Source organism: Pygoscelis adeliae, unplaced genomic scaffold (genome assembly GCF_000699105.1).
Source record: "Pygoscelis adeliae isolate BGI_AS28 unplaced genomic scaffold, ASM69910v1 Scaffold57, whole genome shotgun sequence".
Taxonomy (NCBI): domain Eukaryota; kingdom Metazoa; phylum Chordata; class Aves; order Sphenisciformes; family Spheniscidae; genus Pygoscelis; species Pygoscelis adeliae.
The window spans coordinates 769,880-787,394 of record NW_008825615.1 but is presented as its reverse complement, the minus strand read 5'-3'; the positions used below and the strand labels follow the sequence as shown (position 1 = coordinate 787,394).

The following is a 17,515-nucleotide window of genomic DNA, read 5'->3' as shown; positions in this document are numbered from 1 at the left end:
CGTCTCCCCTTACGGCTTCTCCCGCACATCCGGGGGTTCCCACTCCCGCCGAGGGGAGTTTCCCCGTCCCCGCCCGGCTTCCCTCTCTGGAGGCAGGGGGTGCGCGGCCGGGGTGCAGGGAGACCAGGTTTCGTGTGGAAGAGCAGGTATTTGCGGGCCTGCCCGGAGTCGTGCTTTCTGAGCAAGGCGTAATCGCCGCCAGGGTGTAACGATCTCTCCTCGGTGTCATATGCAGGCAGTGGGAAGGTGTCAGAGTGTATTCAGTGCTTTATTAAGCCGTGCAGCATCACAGGGGCCCTCCCGAAGGGGGAGGCTGGGGAGATGGGGAAAGCTCCAGATCTGCTCGTCACTCTCGTAGCCAAAAGTGTGGGCTACGGAGAGTCGGATACGTGCAACCCCCCTCTGTCTGTCGTCGAGCAACGAACCGCACAGGTTCGCAGCTGATGTGTTGTCAAGCGCAAAGCCAGTTTGCCCATGGAGAGATTTCCGTCCTGGGGAACCTGCATCCCCTTAGCTGCCCCTTGAGGTGTCACTTCGGGGATGGAGCACTGCTGCTCCCCCTCCCCTCTGCGCTTTGACCTTCAGGACCCCATTAAGTACTAAAACCACAATACTTGGCAAGAACGAGATCCCCAACTCAGGAGTGAGTTCCCCTACAGTTCACAGCCATGACTTTTGAGTGCTCTCTGTTGACATTTTTAGTAGGACTTCTGTGGCCTTTTTCAGTGTTTATTAAAATATTCTGCATGTATGCTGTGATGTGGCTTGTAATTAAAATGGTGTATAACGGCAAAGGTTTCTGGTCTACATAGGTTTTACAAGGCTTCCAAATATAGAGAGGAATACAGCCTGCCTTTGCTGTGCTGGTACTAATTGCAGCCCCCTGACAGGAATGTAAATGCAGTTCCTTAGCACATTCTTATCTCAGCATGTGTGGGATTTACATATATAACTCCTATTAATGCTAATGGCAGCTATATACATAATTCTCTGCATAGGGCTGACACTATATTTTTGTCTGAACCTGATGCAACTGGAGCAAGCCATCTTCTATTAGTGGAAAGATCTGTCGTTTCTTACCGGAAGCTTTCTTAACGTTTTGGTTCACTTAAAACGTAGGGATGAAGTGCAAGTAAAGGAAGCAATACAAAACTTTTTGTTATGATATTGGCATGGAAGGTTCATAACATTCATATAAAAAGTGTTGTGTTATCCCGAGGATTGTCAGTGAACCTGATCCTGTTTCCCTTAAAGTTTCTTTTTGGTGGTTTTTTTTTTTTAATTTCATTAAATCAGAAATCAGGATCGGTGCTTCCCGATTAACTCATTAATTTAGAACCAATCAGCTTTTAATGTTTAGATGTGTTTAAAGGTTTATTTGGAATATCACTACTTAGAAAATAGAGTATCTTTTTTATTTAGAGCTATAGTCAGGTCATCATTATGAATCTCTGACAAGAGTCATGTTGCGCATTGCGGTGCTCCTGAAGACAGAAGTATCCTGAAAGGGTATCATGGTTGATATCTTCACCTGTAATTAGGAGAAGTTTGCTTTCACTGGTTAGCAGAGTCCCTCGACCTTCTATTAGTAATACCTGTGTCTCTTCTTGTTTCTAAAGCTTTTTCTTCTTCTTTTTTTTTTTAAATTTGTGTCTGGATGGGAAATGGCAGCTTCTCCTTTCAGACATGATGACACCCTGCTGTGGCTACACTCAGCTTGTTACCTCAAAATTGAATTACAGTAATGCCTACTTTCAGGGTAGAGGTTCGGGGCTTACCATAAGCCGATATGAATTGTCAGAAATCTACCGAGTTGAGAATTTACATCGAAGCTGTCCTAGCCCTCCCTCCCATTCATTCTTGCATGTTTACGTTTATTCTGCGCACACGAACAAGCGCAACTCACGTTGTACAAAGTTGAAAACAGGCATTTTTAAATAGGACTGTATTTAGACTGTAGACAGGATCCTTAAATTCTCCTCCTCCTCTCTGCTGCACTGTAGTAGTTGTTGTTAGACGAGACTGTTGAATGACCACCCCATTAATTTAAAAGAAACTAAGGGAAAAGTGATAGGATGTCCACGGTGGGGACCATCTTCTGAAGAAGTTGTTATTTTTTAAGGCTCATTAGAGAGAGAGTTTGCGGATATACTAGCTGTTTTACAGATTGTCTCTGTTTTCATAGGATTTTAGTCTTTCCTTATGTTTTGGCTAAGGTTGGGATTTTTTATCATTCAACTGGATAGTTAAGTTATTGTTTAAGTTATTGTTGTACATACGCTAGAAGACTCAGATCTGACGAGCACAGCTTATATGCTAAAGTAAATGTCAAAACCATAGAGACAGTTAGAGATAACAGAAGAATAAGGTTTTGATGGCTCATTTATAATGTTGGGAAAAAGAGTTCAGTATCAGTGTATCATTATGGAGAATGCACCGTGCTGCTGTAGTGTAAATCCTTTACAATGGAGAAATAAAGGTTTTATATTTGTATATCACTGACTGCAAGAGAAATGGATCTGTTCCTTTCAACCTGAGAAATTTAAAGTTTTGGATAGGGTGTGAAAAATGTAAATGTTACGCAGAGATTTAGTAGCAAGAAGTGATATATAAACTTGCATTGCTGCACAGAAATAACATTTTGTAAACATAAATCCTGAATATAAAAACCTGAGAGACAGTGAAAGCAAACTTTACATTGGTAAGTATTTGTTATCAGAAAAAATTAATCCGAGTAGGCGGGACTGGCAGTGTAGACTTGTAAAAACAGTCATAGTGACTTTCTCTTTGCATTTGGAAGAATTGAAAAGACCTCTTGCTTATTTAATGATGATTTCCAAAGGAACTTCACTAAGTTAGTTTCTCTATGGAACAGTTACTGTATCGCAGTATCCTTATGAACAAACATTGAAATTGCATGCTATTAGGAATAAAATACATAATCCAGATTTGAATCCCAGATGGAGATGAGAACCTTTTGCTTTTGTACATTCTGTGAAACCCATTCTGTAACCTCAAAGTACAATTAAAAAATGGAAGGAACCCAATCACAGTGATTAAAACCCCAGTACCTAATTAAAATACTGTACCTGGTTGACTCATCTTTGTGCTGGCTGTCTAAACCTGACCTTGAAGTGTGATGGGGAAAAAAATCACGTGGGAAGGCGTATGTTAGCCGGAAAGAACAAGGAAATGAATTAACTGAATATCGTTTAATGAAAAATTTTCTTAACTCTTTTCAGGGAAGACCTATAATTTGCATAGAACCTAGACACTGCACTTCCCAGAGCATTCAGTAGGCTAATTTAACATCATAGGCTGGTTTATAAGAAAAATACATTTTTTCCTTTTAAAGAATCATCTTAAGGTTTAAACATGAATGCTATTCACACTGGATTTTATGATAAATTTTTCATAAATGTCTTTTTCTTCTGGTTTAGTTAGTGAAAGCAAAAATGTTGGTAAATTTCACATTTCAACTAAAAAGTAATAAAGATTTCAAGGAGTGAGTTTCCTGTTAATTGGGCATTTCCACTCCGTCATTGTATGAGAGATGTAACTTTAGACTTTGTGTTCAGGTCTGAATGCCACTGTGTCCGCGGAAGTAGAATTTGGAGTATGCACAGTTACATGTGGTAAGTAGCAAAGCAGATGAATAAAACATATTGTCATTTGTTTTTGGGGAAAAAAAAAAGTGCTAACTGTAGCAATTTAGCAGTTGTAATTTGCTTGCCCTCGTTCACCTCTCATTGATTTCAATTGCCAATAACTATAATTAACAAAAACAAGCAGGCTGATTGTCATTAGGAGTTTAGGTCAGATCTGTTGTTTTATTAATTTCACAGCCTGCAAGCTCCTATTTTAAACCAGTTCCCTACGTTTATTGGCACATGAGCTGCCTTCCCCAAAGTAACAATTTTCGCTATTTGTGAACATCTGTGAGATGTTCAGAAGATGAAAGATCTTCTGATGCTTCTCACAGATGTCTTCCCACATACAATATTGCCAAAAAAATTGCTTGCCTGCAGTAGCCTGTTCTGTATTCCACATTTATACAATTTATAAATTGTGCAATGGAGAGGAGAGGTATGATTCTGGAGTAGGAGGGGAGAGGGGAAGAATGAGATGAGCCTTAAGAAGACATCTCTGCATTTGGGGTGGTGATAGAAACTGCTGTGGGGTGGTATTTATATTGCTTAGGAAGCAGTCTTGAATCAGAAATGCTATTAATTTTTTGCTGAACAAAGTCAGCTTCTCATAAGACCACAGAAAAAAGAGAGACAAGTTTTTGCCCCTATCAGTCTGATGTTTTCTAGAGTATGCCTTTTAATTTTTTTCAGCCACTTTTTCATATTTCCAATGACAGAGCTTCCTTGATTCCCTCCTATTTCACATCTTAGGACATTATAGGTTTAGGAGATTTTTTTTTGCTCCTACATCCTTTAATATTTCTCTTTCTTCACTTCATAATTTCAAATCTGCTTCTATGTTCCTTCTGTCGATGCCGATACTGAGATGTATATGTACCCCCATACTCTTAATAACCTCACTTGCTCTGATGCACACATCTTTTGGATACTAAGAAACTCTTCCTTATGTCCCATCCCTCTAGCAGATGTCTCAAATGTTCCGTATTTCCAGGGAATTTCACTAAATTTTGTCTCCATTTTATCTTTGGTCCTTCAGAGTTAATGCTGTGGTGGGTTAACCTTGGCTGGCCACCAGGTGCCCACCAAGCCACTCTACCATTCCCCTCCTCAGTGGGACGGGGAGAAAATAAGATGAAAAACTCATGGGTCGAGATAAAGGCCGTTTAATAAAGAAAAGCAAAGGCCGTGCGCAGAAGCAAAGGAAACAAACAAACAAAATTATTCTCTACTTCCCATCAGCAGGTGATGTCCAGCCACTTTCTGGGACCTCAGTATGCATAGCGGTTGCTTCAGGAGACAAACACCTTAATAAAAATGCCCCCCCCTCTCCCTCCTTTCTCTTAGCTTTCATTGCTGAGCACAATGTCATATGGTATGGAATATCCCTTTGGTCAGTTTGGGTCAGCTGTGTCCCCTTCCTGCCTCTTGCCCACCCCCAGCCTACTGGCATTTGGGGGGTGGGGGGTGTGAAGAGACAGCTGTGATGCTGTGGGAGCACAGCTCTATGAAGGCTGCTATGGGGAAAGTTAGTTCCATCGCAGCCAGACCCAATACAAATGTTTAACCTCTTTAATACTGAAAATTATACAGTCTTACTGAAGAATCAGGAAAGGGAAGCTCTAACAAAAAAGAAAAAGGCATCATCTCATATCTGGCATCATCTCATATCTGGAGTTCAGATCATGTTTGTAGCCGTCATTCTAATGTAGGCTGTTCAACGCATGGCATGTTTGTCTGTTGACAGGCTGAAAGGTAGCTTCTTGGTTCTTCCAATAAAGCTGTAAGCTCTCTGTCTCCTTCATATTCCTTCTTGTTCCCTAGATTCACCTATCTAGCCCTTTATATTTCTTGCTTTCTGAACTGACTCCGTTTTCTTTATTTTTTCCCTGTAATGCTGTGGCTCAGATCCACGGCTCCTCTATTCATAGTCCAGGTTTACAGAGGCATTAGAGCATAATTAAAGCATATGTTAATGATGTCTTGTCATACCTGCCTCAAATTTGCCTTAGTCTCTTTGTGGTCTAATTGTTTTGGCCACTCTTACCTCTAAATTTCTCTCATAACTGCTGGTTTTGTATTGCCAAGTATTCAGTTCTTTGTGGATCATCCCTCTTCACCCCCTCCATCCACCAGTCTATTGATTTACATTTCTCTAGGGTGAATTGCATTTGGGTAATTTATTTTACTGCATTGTGGCCAGTTTTCTGTTAGGTTAACTTGTATGACTTGTTGAAGTTAAGACTTCATTTGTTGGAGCATCTCAGTAGATTAATTTCATCAGCATCGGCAGCTACTAAGAAGAGGTGGTGAAAGGAAACATGGGAGTCAAAGAAAAAGCTGTCCAAAAGGAAGAGGCAGAGGAGTACCAAAAGAACTTGCAGATCTAATTAAAACAGCTTTTTTCAGCAACTTTGATATACTTCCCAAATGTTAATATTCCCATAGGTAAGACACAGTGAGATTTTTCCTGATGAATGTGGCTAAGTTAGCCCAGCGCCCAGATTTTATCAAGCTGGCCTTTTGGGTTTTCATAGGTTTCATGCTTTTTTTGTTGGCTAAAAAACCTACATGGCACTGAAGAAAGAGGAATGCCTTTAATAAAAGTCAGTTCCCTGCCATTTACACCTCTGTCTCTGAGGTGATAAGACATGAGATAAGGCATTCTCTGGAGTGGAGAATGATCCTTGGTGTTGTCTCCCTCTGTCACTTGAAGTACTGTTTCAGGAGTTACGTGACATCTCTGAAACGTTCTGAAGTTCATTGGTTTATATAATACACGTTTAAGGAAGGCAGATGCATCATAAATGCAATACTCAAACCAATTTCCTATTTATTATTCTACTGCAAGGAGGGTTTAACTCTCCTCTTTCCATGCCTATTAGTAAACAAAATGCTTCTGGAAAAATGGCAAAACCTTCAGTGTTTACTGGGCCTAAACATATTATTCCTGCCTACCCCACAAGCTATGTCATTCCAATGAACTGTGTACACACTGTTTGGCAAAAACAATTATACCACTTGTTTTGAATTTGTTAGTAATTGTTAAAATGAGGATGATTCCATTGAAATCCTGATAGTGAGAGTGAACATTTTTTTTGCTTCCTGGAACATTGTGTAGGAATTTTCCTTAACTTGACACATTTGTGATAGGTTATCTCCTGTTCTTTGTCTTCAGTAGGACCCTCCATGTTGCAGGCGGAGTCCTGGTGGTCAAGACTTGATTTCACCTGTTTCTCATGAGAAGCCCTATGTTACTGACCACCAGCCCCCGTGCTCTGAGCGGCTTCATTTTGGAGGCTGTTGGTGGTATTCCTGTATCGCTCATTGTTGGTCACTGTTAGGTAACTTCAGACTCCCCAGTCCCAGTGCCAGGAGATTTTTAGTGCCTGCAGTTTCTGTTGACCTTGGTGGGAGTTGAAGACACTCAGACACTCACAAGACTGGAGGCAGACCGAGTCTGCAGTCTGTACAGGATTCTCTGTGCCATCTGATTTGAGCATTTAAAGGCCAGGAGCCTGAATGCTTTGATATTTAAAGTGAATTTAACTGTTTTGTAGAACATATATTAGTTTAATTTCAAATTCCTTTTCTGTAAGAAAAGTTTTGAATTCATTTTGAATTCTTTTTGTGACACATGATTCTAAGAATCTGGCTCCTTCGGTGTAGATCCTGACAGAAGTAGATGTCTTGAAATCTTAGATACCAACATGGGATAGCTTTAGCAGGCACTCTGAGAAGATCTGTTTTGCCTGGTATTTGGTAGATATATCATACTAACATCCAGGATAAAGAAAGAGAAAGCAAAAACAGAGTTTGAAGGAAATGAAGAAATGTGGAGTGAAAGATTATTTTTTTTTTCCCCCAAAGGGATTGGCATTCGAGAAGTTTTGTTAACCAGTGGATGCCCTGGGACTGAAGCAAAATGTATTGTCCGTGTGGAGAAATGCCGGGGGCCAGTAGACTGTGGATGTAAGTGGAACACTGTGATACAGTCATCTAGAGCAAATAAGTTGATTCAAAGGAAACATTCTTATTCTCTGTTAGTGTGGTGGAAGTGGAATGAAGTGATTGCATTCCACCCTCCAACTACCCTGTTAAGCAATCCAATAATGTTTCAGATCTCATTTCTGTACTGATGTGCCCTTGATTTCAAGTCCCTGTAAAATACCATTTTTCTGCTATGTGCTTCGTTCCAGACATGAGACCAAGCAAAACGTATTTGAAGTAATTTTAAGGGAAAGGATAATTTCCAAGTAACATTCTGTGGTTTAAAGAGTTATGAACTTTATGATCTATACAGAGATGTTTCATATAGCTGATGATGTACTTATTAACAATTCCTCCTATAGGGGGAATACCATTTTCTGAGGGCCTTGCCTGCGTGAAGATGCCTTGTATTTATATACCTCCTGAAAATCGATTTAAATATGTTTGGAAGATGTTAATTCCAAACAAGGTGAGTAATTGAACTCCACTTTGTGCAGGAAAATTGCATGCTGCATGTGTTTACCACATGCTCCATCTGAATCGTACAGACTTCTGGGCAGATTATTTCCTTTGCTGTCATAACGCAAATAAGCCCTGATTTCTCACTGGCGAGTTTGTAATACAACGACTCACATGGCTTTGCTCCTTTAAGCAGCTTCGATTTCCTGTTTATGTGAGGGAAACAATAGTTTTAGAGAGTAATGCTTACTGTTATTTCAGAAAAATGGGGCATAGTGGCTGGTGAGCGCATACACGTCCGCAAGTCACAACCGCGTTGCCCTTCCCAGTTGTTCATGTAGGAGGTGCTGAAGAGATGGGAGGAGTTTTCCCAGGGGCCAAGAGGTCCTGACAGGTTGAAAACTGTTGGAGTAGAATAAGCATTTGTCTGTGCATCTGACACAATGCAGCTCGTCTTTGCAGATCTATTTCAAAAAATACAACCCACTTTTTTTTTCTTTTCTTTTATATATGGCTAGACAGCACACATTCTTCCCAATGATTCAGCTATTATGGAAGTTTGCAGAGATACCCATTCGGTTACTTTCCAGTGTGAAACTCAAGAAAATGGAAATATAATTGCCTCTGTAAAATACACAGTCTACGCAACAACTGGTGAGCTCATAGAGACGCTTACAGTCTTCTAGTGATATGGCCTTGTGGTTTTTATGTAGTACTCAATCTTCGTAAGATTGCATGTCACCACTAGTATATAGGCAGAGGCTTGTGCACAGTGGTAATGACTGTCATGAAATGCAGGCCAATAAAAGAGACATATAAAAGGAAATGACAGAACGGGAATGAAGAGGTTCCTTGTGGTAGGAATGAGTATTTTCTTTATCCTTTGTAAAAATTCAAGCTAAAACAAGGAGGTTTTCCTATTACCTGCTTATTTTTTACTGCGCCCAGGTTGGTTAACGTAGACTTCTTTCTGCCTCACTAAGCCACGTAGCACCATCAGCATGGGTTCTGCAGTTAAATTTCCTTTCCACTTCAGTACTGAAGCAGGAAAACAACCTTTGGGGTTTTTCTTTTAGCAGCCATGTGGGATTTGCTCATACACGATGGATTTAGGAAAGTTTAACATTAAAAAGAATACATCATAAAACAGGTTCCCCAGTACTATCTTTCTCACCTCCTCTGCTAATGGGAGTTTTGCTGACTGCATCAGGAAAGGTAGCAGTGTGCTGATTTTCTCAAACCATGAGAACAGCCGTGCGGAAACTCTATCTTTCCTAATCAGAGAAAGGGTGAAAGTGCCTTGCTTATCAAATTTAAAGTTTTTCCTGAAAAAATGTAGATTCAGGTCTTATGCAAAATTATGGCAGACTAGAAAGAAAACAATCCTTGGAGATACCCCTCCCCATGTTTCTCCCCTCCATATTGTTTACCTAGGTAAAACTGGCCTGGGAATCCTGTTTTTTTTCCTCTCTCTTCAGTAAGATAGACTATTTCCTCTATCTCTATTGAGGTCCTTTCTGCCATTGTACAGTAACATGGCATTTGTTTATTCATTTTCTAAATCCATCTGGCAGTCACAAAACACCCAAAGCTTTTTTTTTTTTTCCCCTTCTCCCACTATTCAGTCTCTACATTCCTTTTTGTACAGAGGAAGCTTCCTTTTTGAGACCTGAATTAGCAAAGCACATAATCTGTTTTAGGCTTAAGCATGCAAATGGTCCCATTGACTTGAGTCGGTGAGTCATCAATAGGACGACTCACCCACTTGTGTTTAAGCTGTGCCTGAGTAGTCTTGGTGAAAAGTGGTCCGGTGAAACCCGCCCAACAGGCATACCCACTGGGAACTTCTTACAAGGACTGAGATTTATTGGTTCAGAAAATATTTACGACTCTACAGAAATCTGAGGAAGACAAGCTCTAAGGTTTATTAAGTAGCTTAAAAGGAATGAGGGGTTCTGCTTAGTGCCAGAGTAGCATTCTTTGGCTTGGTACAGAGGTGTGTAGATGCCCAAAGGAGTTTCTGGGCTTTGCTTCCGCAGGAGTGACATTGTTTCGACTTTACAAATTAGTAACTGTTAATTAGGTACATGGAAGAAGTTACCAGCTGAAGTTTTGATAGAGAATGTACCAGGACTTTCATCATACAGATCTAGTTTTGCTCTCTGGGGACGGTCAGAAATCTAGCCAGATCAGAAGATGGCATTTACTTTTCCAACAGGATCAGGAGAAAATGAGAAAGATCCTTCCAACAGCATCAATGGATGCGGCAAGACTCCTTGTGTTTGGATGTAGATTTCGTTAGCTGCTGCCTTGTATTTTGCAGAGCCGCTCTGTTCTCTGGGAGCATGTCTTGCTGTGTTGTTCAGACTTTGGAAGGGGGTAGTGTTTCTGCCCACGGTACAATGCTGCCTTTCCCAGTTGCTCGTTAAAAGACTTTTTGAAATGAGGGTTGGGGAATTTGAGACTTAGGTTTATCAACCCTGTCAAGCAAGATGGTTTCTCTACCTCGTCCAGAAAATCTAAGTCTTTCTGTTGAGCGAACATCATCTTCTTTGCCGTTTATCTATCTGGTCTCCAAGCTGAAATGTGAAGAAGGGCAGAATCACAAAATCAGTATCAGAAATAGGACAAAAATCTCCTTTTTCAGGTAATCTATGGGACTGAACTGGATTTTCTTCCAGTACCCAAAACTGGCCGCAGAGATATCTAGTCAGCGCGAGTTGGGCGGGTGTGGTGGGCCGACCCTGGCTGGCTGCCAGCCCCACCCATTGGAGCGGGCGGGAACCGGCCCTGTCCGGCACGGGGCAGCCCCGGCTTCTCCTCACAGAGGCCACCCTGTCAGCCCCTCACTGCGGCACCGGGGCCTGGTACAGCAGGCCAAACTAACTGTCTGTGGGGAGAGGGTCTGGTATAGATTGCGGGAGGTGTATTTGAACCAGCTGAAAGGGCAAATCAGTTTTAGTCAGGAAAAGAGCGGGTTCTCTCTTTTACCTCCTAAATTACTTTTTTTTTTTTTTAATCCAACTGAGGCGATTCTGACCATCTCTCTGCCTCAAGTCAATAAGCTTAAGTTTGTATATTTTGTCTTTCTCATCACCTAGATCACTCCTTTCACTATGCCACAGAGATACTTTTCTTCATGCCAGAGCTACAGGATGGGGCAGGGGAAGTGGGAATGTGTTTGCTCGGTGGTTGGCCTTTCTTCTTGGCACTTTCCTAGAGAGAAAGCCTTGAAGTCATCAACAGAGCTAAAAATCATCAATGCAGCTGATAAGGGGCGAATGTGTTTGCCTTTGTCTCATCCTTCCTCCTCTTTCCAGCGCTCTGATGTTTTACTCATGTGAACAGCAGTGGCCAGATTCAGCAACACTGTCTGCAAGCCTGGCCCCAAGGCCACCACTTGAAAATACATAGTGTGACAACTTTCTGCTTCAGATTTTGAGGCGTGTGAGGTGGGAGGAAGGGCAGACATGTTGCAAAAGGGCAGGTAAAACCTCACAGGAGTTTGTGTGTATTTGCCATGTGGCAAAACTCCGTATGAGTTAATTTTAAATCTATGCACGGAGAAATTCCATGTGTCCTTTACCAATGGTCAGTGCGCTTCTCAGTGACCTTCTGATGAACAGTCATAATGACCTTTTTACATAAATGAGTGGTCTTTAGTAATTTGGCTCTTCCTTTTGTTTTCAGAACTGTTCAGAGCTATGGGTTCTCTTTGTCTTTTATAGCAAGAGAAACATAAAAGGGGAAAAAAACCCGTATTTTATCTTCATAAAAAATTATTGGGGTCTCTGCAAGGAAAATCCCATCTTTTAATAACTGACAATTCTATATGTCCTTCTTACTAAATCACTACCCTGAAACATCGACGGGTGTTGTTTCACACTCCCTCCCGTTGTGTTGTTTGGTATTTTGTGAAGGCTTTGGAGCTGGAAGGCAGTTTATTCATATTTACTAATAATAGTCCCTGTGAGGAGGGAGGACTCTGCAAGGGAGGAATGCGAGAGCAGAGAACGATCCTCATTAGGATGCTATGTGAAGGGTGTCAGCCTACTGAGATCCCAGCTGTGCTCCAAGCTCCACGCTTCTCATGAGCGAGAGAGCGAGTTGGGGTGTGTGCCTAGTGGCACTTCTGTGGAGAAAATGGAGGCAATAGCGTTTCTGTGTCTCAGAGACCATTCTAGCCCCCATCTTTTTTTTTGATGACTTCAGTGCCAGAGCTTCCTTGAGAGAGAAAAGTCACATCTCTGTACCCAGCTGCTGTACAAACATGTAATCAGCATGGCCATGTTGTCCTTGCATTTGCACAGGAATGAAATGGGGAATCCCAGTACCCAAGATTAACAGCCTGGATCTCCTCTGTGTGTATGGAATCCTGCTCTCCCATTAGCATATATATCCATCCATTTTTAATACGTAGAAAAAGGCTTATAGATAATCTAGAAGGGAAAGAAAAAAGCTATATATCACCATTATATTAAGGGGAAAAAAAACCCCAAAACCAGCCTGCAGAGGCAGAATCTCATTCCCCACTGCCGAACTGATACATACTTTACGGATCTGAAAACTGGCGGGCAGAACTCCTGTTGGCTGCTGGACCATATAAATGGTTGGTTAAGCGTCTGCTTGTAGATGGAGCACTGCTGTACAGTCAACATCATGATCTAGGAGGAACTCCAGATCAATGAAAAACCCAAGGGAAGAGGAGGATGAAGAGGAACAGTGCTGCTGGCAGAAGTAGTGGGTTTCCTTTGGACAGAAATGGTGCTAAAAAGCAGGTGTTCCCCTTTCTTGATGTATATGATTTACAGTATTGTGAATCTCTCTCTTATTGAAGAGACTGAATAGACTGAATAGAATGCAGAGACAGAATTTGTATTGCTGATATTTTCTGGAGGGAAATGCTAGCAGTGGCAACAGATGCTTCTGAATGTATTTGGATTTAAGCAAATTGAAGGGGAGAGGGTTCCATGAAGGCAGAGGACAGTCCAGAGATGCACTACACTGCATAGAAATCAAAGCAGCTTTGTTAAACTGTGATATACAATGCAAATATAGTTGCTGGGCCACACCACAGCAGAGAATGTGCTCTCTGTTTTAGAGCTATCCTGCTCTGGTGCTTGGTGTGGGAGACGTATGTGATGTATCCCTTTCAGCCCAAATAAGAAAGCAGTAAATTTCTAAGGTCCTTGAGCCAGGTCCTGCACAGTGGCTCAGACTAAGTATTAGTTCTGATGGCAGAAAGAAGGTAAAAAAGCTGTCAAGCTTCTTAGCAGCTGGCAATGGCCATACAGATGACACTTTTGGTTTCCTTTAATCCAGCCTGTTGTCCCCCCATTGGCATAGGAGATAGGATCTGGGGTGGAGGGAGTGTAAGGCTCTTGGACCATTTGAGCTGTTGGAAACACTTCCATGAGCTATGACCAGCACACTCTGGGGTTTCTGCCACAGGGCTGGCCTCAAATCAGCAAGCACCGGTGGAGGCCAAGAATAAAATCTGAGCATTCTTTCTTTTCCTTCCTTCCTGCCTGCTTCTGACTTGCACAAATAAATGGATCTTCATAGTTTAGATCCAACAGTGCCTACAACCTAAGTGCAGTATCTCACCCTTGCATTTCATTTAAGTGCATTCCTTTTTTAGTTAAGATGAATATAAATAATCAACAGGTGAAGTGAGAATGCCAAGCTTTCAGTAGGGTTGGAGGCAATCTGCTTGAAACTGTCAGATGTAGATGTTATCAATGTCGTTTTTGTTTGTAGAACCCTAGAAAATTTCTAGTGGAGCGCACACAATTTTAGGAAATTTTTTACAATGTAACTGTGGAATGTGTATGATAGTGCTTTTTTTTGTCATTCTTTACAGTGAAGTAGTCCACAGACCCGCAGTGGGCTGTAGACTTGAAAGTCATTAAAGAATTTTTCTTCCTACTTTTACTAAGCTAAGTGGACTTTTTAAAAAAGTGGATGTAAATGCACCTTTGTAAACTTAACTGTAAGCTAAAGATGTTTTTAAGGCATATTCTGGCTGTGGCAAAATTCTCACTGACTAATTGGGAGTGTTGCCTGGGCTTTAGGAGTGCAGTCAGGGGCACCTGATGTGAATCAGTCCTTGCTCATTGTAAACCAGCTTACTGGGAAGCTGCTTTTCTATCTGCTTCCTGCTTGCATTTTAAACCCGTGTGTTTACTTGGAAGGCATCCCCTCTGTATTATCAGGTTGTCTCTTGGGCAGTTCTGGTTCTTGACTATTGGAAGAATTTCTTGCCTAGGAAGAAAACTTGAGTAGATTAGCTGTAGATAACATGAAACTTGCTTTTCTCTTCAGCAGGCTCCTGTTACGCCCGTAAACAGAGGGATTGTTCGAGCTCTAAATTCACATCTTGCCAAGGGGAAAATATATTACATTAATGAAACTGCAAAATCAAAGACAATTTTCATTAACCTCCATGCCCCACAACTGCATGTAATACTAAAAAGTCCAGTCAGTGAAGTGAATTAGTCTAAAAGCAGTTAGCTCTACACTGTATGGAAACCCCAGTGTTCAGGCTTAACATTGTATGATATTCCCAGCCAGTTCACCATTCTTACCTGTCCTGTATCTTGCAGAAAGATCAGGAGAATCCTACAGATGAGCTGTGGTTTAAGAATATCAAAATGAAAATTCTGTGATGCAGGAGAATGAAACTCAAATGATGTGATGGAAGAGTTGCTTAGATACTACAGTGATGACAGTGGCACAGGACCTTATATAGAAGTAGAAATGAAATAGAAATAGAAATGGTTTTCCTGCAGTCATTCTGCTACACAGAATTCCTACCAGTGTGAACATGAATTTTGCATACCAGTCAGCAGTGAGATAGCACCTTATAGTTTTAGAAACTATATGAGGGGAAATGAAAGAGAAATTTGGGTTGGCTTGTGTAAAATTTTCAAAGCTGGAGGGATCTAGGAAGATGCCTCGTGGTTCATTGAGTTGGTTGAATGTGGCTGAACAAATAAGGTCAATTAAATTTCAGAAGAAGGTGACTGGGTTTGGTTGCCAGGCGTTTCTTTGTCCAGTGTCAAAAAACAGATGGGGAAAGTTGGTTGACCCTCTTCAGCGTTTCCCACTCTTCCTGGGTTGTTTGTTAGAGTCATCTCCTAACTGGTATGTCTGGTCTTAGAGAAACATCCTAAGTAATGGCAGGGCCCTCGGTTTCCTTAGGTGAATGGTTGAACAGGCTGCAGCATTGCAAAATGCAGTTTTACTTGATATCCTTGCTACATTTTTCACTTCTCAGTTTCATGCAGCTGCTCCTCACTATGCATTTCTGGGCCACGCAGAACAACTCCTTTCCATGCTCGGTGGTTATTTGCTTTAAATAAAGGCTTTGCAGACCAAGATAGAGGCAGGGAACTGAAAAGCAGCACTTAAGTCCTTGAATCTGGTCTTTTGTTAGCGCACTCTCTTTTGGCTTCATTATTATCATTATTACCGTGGCAATTATCATTGTTAGAATTCTTCTGTAGCACGGTGGTACCTTGGTGCCTGAGCCCTGGGCGATGGAGCACCTGGTTCAAGGCATAGAACAAAAAAGTCAGCCTGCCTCAAGTGGCAGATAGCCTGTGGTAATTCTGTCTTTATTGTTCACGTATCTTACATGGATGTGTCTTGAAATCTTACCTTAAAGCATTTCTTAAAGCAAAAATATTGTTATATTAGTCATTCTTAACATGTACCAAATAGATACTTTCCCTTCTCTTTAATTTTTTCCTTGTCTTTAGGAATTGCAGTTGTTTGTGTTTCACGGCTGTTAAGCTACATGTATCCCACTCCACGTGCCTTGATCTCCATTTCTTTGCATCTTCTTTGGTTAGATATGCCTTTGCAAAGAAGGTATAAAATGTTGCTATTCTAATTTTTGCCGATATGGTAAAGGCCTGAAGGTTGTGAAAGATGTCAAATAGTAAATAATCAGGACCTGCTCCTTTTCAGTCCTGTTCATGAGATTAAATGCCTGATTCATTTGAAAATTTGAACATAATAGTGACCATGTATTTCTTTTCTTCAGAAACAGAAACAAAAAAATCAAGGAGAATAGAAACAGGGCAATCAAGGAGAACAACAACAGATGCTATTCTGGTCTTTGTCATGCTAACTGGAATCATTGTGACTGTTGGTGCGATCTTTGCCATGATCCTTATGATTCTTCACTGGTAGGTGGACAGCACACAATGTGATTTAATGTTTTATTTGATCAAAATACGGTATTACTGATGACAAACACGACCTATTAAACATGAACTATTTAAGTTTCTCTGTAGTTTAACATTTGTGTTGCCGGTAGAGAAAACAGGAGCAAGCTTCTGGAGATTGGAAAGAAGTACTTTGCAGAGCAGTTACAGCAATTGTGGATGGGAGGGGAATGATTCAGAGCAATTTATGTAAACCTACTTAAAGGTATGTTTTTGTTTGATTCTTTTTTCCATTTCAGGGCTGTTGTAAAATCTATTTGGGAATCAAAATCTGGGCAAGACAACCAAGACAAGAAGCTGGCCAACAAAAGTTCACTGCGTAACATGGAATAAATAGCCCCCCCCTCAGGGCCCGCATTGACCTCTCAAGGAATTGGAGTCGCCACCTGCAGCTACAGTGTTCTCACCATGTGCATTAGCCATACTACAAGAAGTGGCAGAGCCATCACTCACAGAAGATGAAGTATAGAAGTCCTTCCAGGACTTACATAATGAACAGAATTAGAAAAAAAAAATTACATTACATAGAAATACGATATAAAGAAGATTAAAATATGTTTGAAATACTGGTTTTAAGAAGTACTTTTTACAGTCCCTTCCCTCTCTTCGATTACTGAACTTTAAGTGAAATGGGTAAAAATACTTCTATTTTAAAGTGGACATGTGTACCTGTGTAAGCTTCTGTCACATAAAACATCCTACAAGGAGATTCGCAGCGCAACCACATCTTTTGTCCAGCTTGAACCCACTTCCTGCTGGCTTCATTTGTTACACTGTACTTCTTGAAAAGGCAGTGAGCTGTCAATTCACACTATCCTCTCCCTAAAAAGGATTGTCTTTTGAACCTCTAACATATTCCCTGGTTATTTTCTTTCTGGACTGAAAAGTGCAAGTGACATTTTGCCTGTCAGAAAAGGACCTGGGAGTGCTGAACATGAGCCGGCAGTGTGCCCAGGCGGCCAAGAAGGCCAATGGCATCCTGGCCTGTATCAGAACTAGTGTGGCCAGCAGGAGCAGGGAAGTGATCATGCCCCTGTACTCGGCACTGGTGAGGCCACACCTCGAATACTGTGTTCAGTTTTGGGCCCCTCACTACAAGAAGGACATTGAGGCCGGAGCGTGTGTCCAGAGAAGGGCAACGAGGCTGGTGAAGGGTCTGGAGAACAAGTCTTCTGAGGAGCGGCT

At 41.4% G+C, this 17,515-nt stretch overlaps 1 protein-coding gene across 1 annotated transcript in view; it reads left to right on the top strand.

The window, feature by feature from the left end:
- Positions 1-16,663, top strand: part of SPACA1 (sperm acrosome associated 1) — a 126,933-nt gene extending 110,270 nt beyond the window's left edge. The window contains exons 4-9 of the mRNA XM_009333216.1: positions 3,579-3,635; positions 7,518-7,619; positions 8,000-8,106; positions 8,615-8,750; positions 16,147-16,291; positions 16,570-16,663. Coding sequence (XP_009331491.1) covers positions 3,579-3,635; positions 7,518-7,619; positions 8,000-8,106; positions 8,615-8,750; positions 16,147-16,291; positions 16,570-16,663 — 641 coding nt within the window. The remainder of the gene's footprint in view (positions 1-3,578; positions 3,636-7,517; positions 7,620-7,999; positions 8,107-8,614; positions 8,751-16,146; positions 16,292-16,569) is intronic.
- The last annotated feature ends 852 nt before the right edge of the window (positions 16,664-17,515 follow it).